At 45.0% G+C, this 8,228-nt stretch overlaps 1 protein-coding gene across 1 annotated transcript in view; it reads left to right on the forward strand.

Moving 5' to 3' along the window:
- The window catches only part of LOC309684807 (E3 ubiquitin-protein ligase TRIM36-like), a gene marked incomplete at both ends in the record, with an annotated part of 72,610 nt that extends 65,151 nt beyond the window's left edge, over positions 1 to 7,459 (forward strand). Inside the window, 6 exons of the mRNA XM_082500666.1 lie at positions 2,750 to 2,896; positions 3,976 to 4,071; positions 5,007 to 5,260; positions 5,913 to 6,037; positions 6,579 to 6,872; positions 7,158 to 7,459. Coding sequence (XP_082356792.1) covers positions 2,750 to 2,896; positions 3,976 to 4,071; positions 5,007 to 5,260; positions 5,913 to 6,037; positions 6,579 to 6,872; positions 7,158 to 7,459 — 1,218 coding nt within the window. The remainder of the gene's footprint in view (positions 1 to 2,749; positions 2,897 to 3,975; positions 4,072 to 5,006; positions 5,261 to 5,912; positions 6,038 to 6,578; positions 6,873 to 7,157) is intronic.
- Positions 7,460 to 8,228: the final 769 nt, after the last annotated feature.

Consider the following 8,228-nt stretch of genomic DNA (forward strand, 5'->3'; position numbering starts at 1 on the left):
AAAGTCGTTATTTCAGTCTAAGGTGTGGGTTTAACCCCCTTGGGCCTGGGAAGGAGAGTCCACCTCATCCCTGACATGGTGGGCAATAACTGTTATCCTCAGGACAGCGGTTCTGTCTGGGAGCAAGGTTCAGTGGGTGCTTTGGTTATTGGAGAAGTTGGAGGACTTCAGTTCATGCTTGAAGGCCATAATTAGCTTCCTTAATTGGTTCCTAGTAACTCCAGGCCTTGCTTTCTTACTCAGCGCTGTCTGAAGGTACGTGCATAAACTTGCATGTCTGAGCAGCTCCTTGGGCCATTGTTGCTGGAAGCAGAGCTCAGGCACAGGGTGGGACGCTCTTATGGACATCTTCACCCCCCTTGGCTGTGTCCTGTGAGCCCGCCCCCTGTGAGCCCGCCCCTGGGAAGGGACAATTTGTCTCTTCTCCTTTCCTGTCACTGTTGTCTTAGCCCTCCTTCCCCGTTCCCTCTTTCACTCTCCCCAAGAGTTTCCAGTGTTTCCTTCCCCTCTGGTGTCTTCTTCAGCCACGGTTACCTGCTGTTCAAGCGGAGGATGTGCCATAGGTCTGTGGTACGGTGTCCCATCACATCTCCTGTCTCCGCTGTCGTGGAGAGTTTCATGGACCTGCCTGTGGACACGATGGCCCCTACACACCTGAAGTCCTCTTCAGGCTGAGAGATCTGGGGCTGTTCAGTCTGGAGAAAAAATGGCTCAGGGAGACCTTATTAAGGTGTCTCAATGCCTGATGGGAGGGAATGAAGGCAAGGGAGCCAACTGTACCTCAGGAGTTCCCAGTGAGTAGACTCGGAAGGTTGTCAAACCCTGGAACCACTGGAACACTGCAACCGCCCAAAGAGGTTGTTAACTCTCCACCAATGGAGATCTTCCAAACCCTCAGGAGTTCCCAGTGAGCTTTGAATTTTGAGGGTGAACAAACACTGGAACAGGTGTCTCAGAGAGGTGGTGGAGTCTCTAATAACGGAGTTATTCAAAACCCACCGAGAGAAGGTCCTGAGCAACCTGCTGTAGCTGACCCTGCCTCAGCTGGGGCTTGGACTACACGGTCTCCAGAGGTGCCTTCCAACCTCACCCATTCTGTGAGTGTAGAGGACAAAAGTAAGACAGAAAGAAATGAGAACAGATCCCCTTGGCCACAAACACCTTGGTCTCCTGTGGAGAGGACCTGTGATGAAGAGAGGAAACTTATAATGAGGAAGGAGTAGCAGAGATGGAGTGTTATGCACTGACTGTAATCCTCCATTTCCCATCCCTCGTGTGCCTCTCCAGGCGGGAGTGAGAAGAAGAAATGCAAATGCAAATGAAGGAGTAATTTGAGCCTAGGGGAAAAAAAAAAAAGTGGGGTGGGGGAATGGTCTAAAATATTTAGTCATAGTTTCTGACTATCCGAGTCTACTTGACTTGGCAATGAACTGATAATTTGTAAGTGATTTCCCTGTCTTTGTTTTGACCCATGATCATCTTTCCCCTCGTATCATCTTGAGGAGGGGGAGCGAGTGAGCAGCTTGGTTGTTGTCTGGCTGCTGGTCAAGGTTAACCCACCTTTCATAAACCCGCTTTCATTCACAACCAGACTGGAGAGCACTTTGTAACGTGTGTGGTGGGGATGGGAGAAGCAGATACTGGGCTGATTGTTCTTGAATTCTGAGAGAACTAGACAAGGTAATCTGCTGACCTCTTCGGTCTCTAGCTTGCAGGCTGTAATTCTTACTTACACGAGGAGATGAATAAAAGTGTGCAGTTTCCGTTAGGTGTGACTGTGCACTGCTGTGGAAAAACTGCTTCCACAGACTAACAGCATGACTGCAGTTTTTGGAGATGTCTGCCTGCACAGCTAATTTTCCTGAACATTTCCTTTGTCTTTGGGCTTTTCACCATAGCCTAAGATAACATTTGGAGCTTGAGAGTTGGTTTTGGAGATGGTCTGCAACCTTAGCTTTGAGTGTCTGTGTTTATGCTACTTTATGTGCCTTTTAGATGGCTTTATCTGTTGCACGATCTTGGAGTTGAGCGGCACTTTTTCCCTCTTTGAGCAGTTATTTCAACACGCTCAGTTTTTGAAAGATGAGTTTTAGTGAACACCAGGTTTTTTACAGTGCTGTTTAAGCTGTTGCTGGAATTAGCGCTCAGCATGAGCAACTTGTAATTGGAGTCAGACAGAAAAATTGAAACACTGGGGCCTTTTGTCTTTAAGATGGCTGTGACTGGTGGTGGTGGCTGCGTTTCATTTGTTGCTCCAAGAGCAATGGCTATGTGGCTGGTCAGAGTCTAGCTTAGACCTCAGTCATTACAGTATTATGTCAACTCTTGCTTTAAGAAACAGTTCATAGCTGTTTCAAGAGATGCCGGTGTGAACAGGGTTAAATTTGACAGGGTGGACATGTTCTGTATTGCATTTACATCTCCGAACTGGAGTGCGGGGAGCTTGAGGTGTGCAGACAGCTTCAGGGATTAGCAAAATGGTTGATTGCAGTATGGAGGCTATGTGATGTGTACACAGACATTGCTACAGGTTCACTCACTGTAAACCTGGTGAAACTGTTTGTTTTCATCTGCTGGCTTTCACTGGCATGGACAAATGTAAAAGGTGGAAGATAAACAGAATATAAAAAATACCCACTGATAAGTCAGATGCTGCTGTGGGATAATTGAGTGTTTTGGTGGTTTGTTGAGCACCTCAGTTTTTGGAAGGACACCTGCATTCTCTCTGCTCTCTTTTTTTTTCTTCCAGATTTTGATGTGTCCAGAACATGAAATGGAGAGGGTAAACATGTACTGTGAAACCTGCAGAAGGCCTGTTTGTCGTCTATGTAAACTGGGTGGATGTCAAGCAAACCACAGAGTAACAACCATAAGCACTGCCTACAAAACCTTTAAGGTAAAAGTAAATATTGTTGGACCTGGCCTTAAGAAGGGGGAAGAGCACTGAGCCTCGGGTTTAAGGGCAAACTTCCCCTGGCAGGATGCCAGGACGTGTGTTTGGAGGACACTGAACGAGTCATGAGGCATGCTGCTGTGCAACATCTGTTAATGTATATATTAGTGTGACATAGTGTGCGGCTAAGAAACTAAACTATATTTTCTATGAGGCTTCAAACAGAACCCCTTAAAAGCGCTTCCACCTTATGTTAGCCAACTGTGCATCAGTACTGACCAATGCAGAAGGTTTAAGAAGTTAATGGTTTACAATCTGGCTTTTTTAAGGCAAGTGTCCTTGTGGCTTGGGTTAGCTTATACTTCAGAAGCACTCCTGAAGAATCTGCATCGGCAGTTATCTGCTGGGACGCTGTATGTTTTTGAAGTTGCAGAGCTGTTGATTCCCTAAGCACCATACAACAGGGCAGACTTGCAAACACTGCTTTGTTATTAAAGAATGATTGCTGCTGCCTCCTCTTCTTCCTTTGCTTCCTCTCTTGCTCACAGGAGAGAAAAAAAAAAAAAAAGCCCATCCCAGCCTGCCTTCTGCTCTTTGGCCTCCTCGCCTGTTTGCAAGGCTTTTCCTGTACAGCTGTTGACTCTTGCAACTAAGGAAGTGCAGAGACACTCCTAAGTTCAAGTTTCCAACCACTCATTTTTCTAGCAAACCTTACTACAGATGAGTTAATAACCTATGAGGCTTTTCTATTAGTTCTGGTAATGTCTTGAAGACTCGTGTTCCTAGCCTAAGAGAGAAGGTGACTGCTGTGGCTGGGGAAGGATGAGCCAGCTGAGGCTGTCACCTCTTCTCCTCAGAGGCTGTGCCACCAGTCCTGCACATGGCAGTGGCCTGATGTCCCGGGCCAGTCATGGCGGGTCACTGAGCAGTTCTCCGCAGGGTTGCTGCTCATAACTGATGGCAGGCTCTTGTCCTCGTAACTACAGAAACTGAGTGCTGGCTGGGTGGCCCACCTGTGCTTGTTGTCAGTTTGGGTGGGATGCCCTTGTTCTGCCTGCCAGTTTGCTGTTTTCTTTTAACAGGAGAAGCTTTCAAAAGATATCGAGTACCTCATCAGTAAGGAGAGCCAGGTGAAAGCTCGCATCACGCAGCTGGATCTGCTGCTGAAAGAAACAGAGGTGAGAGTGGCTTGTGGGTTGTCTGGGGATGGACCTTGCAAGGACACAGCAGGGACTCCAAATGGAACAGTGAAGTGTTCCAGATCCTTTGGGTTTTTTTTTTTTTGTTAGCCAGCAAAACCATTTCTGAACAGTTTGTGTTGGTTCTGAGTCACAGACGGTAAGACCTAATCCTGACAGTGTGGGAAATTTGGGCAACCTACAGAGGGAAGTTAAGTTTTGGGTGCTGCTGTGAATTTAATTGACATAAAGCTTATTTGATACCTTACCCAAAGAGAGGTGGGTTAGACTTACAGCTCTTGCATATGAGTGGTGCTGCACAATTTATGCTGTCTGTTTACCTTGAGGATGTTGCAGTGAAGTCAGAATTAAGGGCAAAATCTCCCTGCAGAAGAGTCAGAGCTGGGAGCTCACATACGAGCTGAAAAACGCAATGGCAAAAATTGGCAGGAGCTCCTGGCCCTGCCTGTATCTTGCTGCAGATGGCCTTTGTGCTTCATAGTTCCTTTAATCCAGGGCACTCATCAGAGGTGGCACTACAGGGCATAGGGGAGAAACTGGGCTGGACTCCCAGTTCAGGGTGACTGGGGAAGGTGGAAGAGCACCTAGGTCTTGGGCATGAAGACTTCAGACGCTGACTTGCTTTTACAGTGCTTTTCCATGAACTATTTAGACAAACGCTGTGCGTAACTCAATACATAATCGGAGGAATAATTTCCTGCTCTTTCCTCTCTGTGTTAACATAGGAGACGCTTACTAGCTTGGGTGCAGTGCTGATTGCATTTTCAGTGTTGAAGAGCATAACAAAGCTCGTTAGTCTTGGCAGTCAAACAGATGATTAGTTTGCTCTGATCTCTTGAACAACCCTAAGTACGTTTCTGTACACAGCCACAGTGCTGTGGGATCCGTCTAAAACGTCTTTTGTTCCCTCCTAGTGCAACAGTGAAAGAGCTAAAGAAGAAGCATCTCAGAGTTTTGAGAAATTATCTCATGTCCTGGAAGAGAAGAAATCCGCAGCTCTTAGGGCAATTGAAGCTTCTAAGAATTTAAGGCTGGAAAAATTGCAAACACAAGCAGAAGAATCTCAAGGGCTCCTGGAAAATAATGGCCTTGTAGGACTTGCTCAAGAACTGCTTAAAGAAACCGATCCATCTTGTTTTGTTCAAACAGCAAAACAACTTCACGTCAGGTATCTTATTAATTATCTTCCGTTCGAGGTACAGGTACTGTTCCAGGGATGTCTGGTCAGTCCTATTCTTTGGACACCTGCTAGGAAAGTACTGAATGCAAGTACTTTGTGTTGCAGAGCCTCAGAGGCGGTCCCGGTACCATTCAGTAGAAATTCCTATATTACAGTGTGCGTTAAAAAACAGCCCAGAGGAGGGGCTCTGTCCTGCGCCAACGCCTAGCCTTCTTCAGTAGGACTGCAGTGGAAGGGTAACCCATTCAGCTCACTGATACAGTCCTTTGCTCAGAGATTGCATCGGGTATTTGCAAGTTAATCTAACAGGTCTCTTCTGGCTTTAAACTCTTTGATCTGAATAGTTGTGCTCCATTAGCGCTTCACACCTATTTTGTTCTTTGAATGTAATGCCCCAAATTGTTAAAATGCTCTGCCAACCAAAAGATTCCCTGTTAGTTATCTTTACACTGATGTACAAAAGGCCTTTAAATTTTGCATTTTAATTCTGTCTAGAGAGACAAGTTTCTGGGACACATGAGTAAGTACCTGAAAAGAGAACTTTTTTTAAAGCAAAACCTAGCGGTTTTGCTTTAAGGAATGCACCCATGTGAATTCCTTTTTCCCCTCTTCTGCCATCCCTCTGCTTCTGTGCTTTCAGAATCCAAAAAGCTACTGAATCTCTGAAGAGCTTCAAGCCAGCAGCTGAAACTACTTTCGAGGACTTTGTGATGGACATAGCCAAGCAAGAAGAGATCCTTGGTGACTTGTCCTTCCATTCCAATGGTAAATTATGAGAGCATCACGTCTTTCTTGAGTTACAGCTTTAAGGGCTTCTCTGGAAAGAGGCAAAACTTGTGCAGGGCTGCAGTTGCAGAACTCAATCTTGTGACTTGCATTGTCCCTTCTGCCTCTGTGATTCACAAGGCACTACCTGGCAGCAATGCTAGCTTCAGCTTTGATAAAGAAGCTAAGATGCCATGGCATTCAGAACCAGTTTACATTGGCTTCCAAAATATTGTAGTTAAGTAATACTAGGTCTTCCTAGCAGCTTTTTGTCGTGATTGCATGACAGAAAAGAATAGGTTTTTATATGGTTTTTTAGTTGCCAGCAAAAATAAATAATACAACTTTCAAAGTAAAACCAGAAAGGATTTAAGTGCATGAACAGACCCATCCTCATCTGCACTCTTTGACTGAGTCAGATTTCCCCCCCCCACTGTCCCCTCAGTGCTGTAGCCACTCAACAAAGGGCTTCTGTGTTTAATTCTAAAACAACATGTATCTACATTTGAGGTTTTTTTCTCCTGAATCTCTGTCATTCCAGGTCTAGAAATACCAGAAATCAATGAAGAGCAGAGCAAAATGTACAACAAAGCTCTGATCAGTTGGGAATGCCCTGGGAAGACAGACTCAGCTGATATCTATGGTCTTGAGTATCATAAGCTTAATAGAGAAGAGGAGAGTACAACGTGGCAGGAGATCGAAGTTTGCAGCAAGAGCAAAGTAAGATCTGATCTCGATGACGACAGCAGCTATGCCTTCAGAGTTCGAGGATATAAAGGATCCATCTCTAGCCCTTGGAGCCGAGAAGTTATCTTGCGTACGCCTCCAGCCCCAGGTATTGGGTTTTCTTATGTCCACGAGCTGCTGGTGGTGTTAAGAGCTGTAGGTGGTTTCCAGTAGCTCCCAGACTTCTACTACACTGTTACCGGTTGTATACATGTTTAAAAGCACTGTTAACAAACAGGTTAAGTAGGTAGCATACTGAGACTGTGTTAGCTTGCGTAATGTTCCTGGTAGCCTTTAAAAGCGAGGAATTCTAGTGCCAGCATGACTTAAAATATAGTTTATAAGCACAGAAATACTTAACTAAGAGAAAATTTTTTGGGATGCTGTTTTTCAGTTCTCAGTTTTCTTTTTGATGACAAATGCGGGTACAACAGTGAACATCTCCTGCTGAACCCAGGAAGAACCTCTGTGGAAAGTAGGGCTGGATTTCCTCTCATGCTGGGGTCTGAGCGCATGCAGGTCGGATGCTACACAACCCTGGATTACATCATTGGCGACACTGGGATTGCCAAAGGGAAGCACTTCTGGGCTTTTCACGTGGAAGCCTATTCCTACCTGGTGAAAGTGGGAGTTGTTTCTAGCAACAAGATACAGAAGTTGTTCCATAATACCCATGATGTGACCAGCCCAAGGTAAATTGCAGACTCTTGCTTAATACATGTTTTGTATAAGGAGATGGCTTTTTAAAAAATAAATTAAGAGCGAGCCTGGTCTCAATTAGTATACAAGATGAACCTAAGCAGTGGGAAGTGGCTTGAAGGATATAGTGTAAGCAGGTTGTCCTCTTCATCCTCTACTATTAGTAGGAAGATGTTCTAATTGTCCAGAGTCCTATTTTCTTTCTTTCTGGGAAAGAAATCGGGTTTCTACAGATATCAAGATATGTCAGTTAAAGCAAGAAGGTTAAAAAAGAGAAAAAAAAGCATCATTTGCAAGATTGAAGCAATGCTTAGTTGTCAATAGTAAGATTCTGCCTTAATTCCCTTAGCATACTAGGTTTGGCAGCCACTCAGAGGTACAATGTTCACTGTGCATATCTGTGTGTCTTTGCTGTAGCTTGCGTCATGGTGGATTCCAAGTCACTGGCTCATCCCAGGCTATAGATTTGCATATGACACTGGAGTGCTACTGAGCACAAGCCAAAGTGCAGTGGATAAACCAGCAAAAAGATTTCCAGCTCTCAATTACAGTTGTAGTAAGCCTGGATGTGTCTAGGAACTGCAGGCTGGGAGGCTATCTCCCAGGGGCTCTTAACTTTTTCATGAATCTAACAAAAGTGTTGGCCTTCTGCTGTATAACATACTGAAATTATAAAAACGCCAGTGTCTCAAGCTTCTGAAAGTCAGATGGAGACTCATTGAAAAATGAGAAATTAGATCCTGATTTTCTCATTTCTCCCGGTCCC

Source organism: Vanellus vanellus (genome assembly GCF_965231255.1).
Source record: "Vanellus vanellus genome assembly, contig: HAP1_SCAFFOLD_44, whole genome shotgun sequence".
Classification (NCBI taxonomy): domain Eukaryota; kingdom Metazoa; phylum Chordata; class Aves; order Charadriiformes; family Charadriidae; genus Vanellus; species Vanellus vanellus.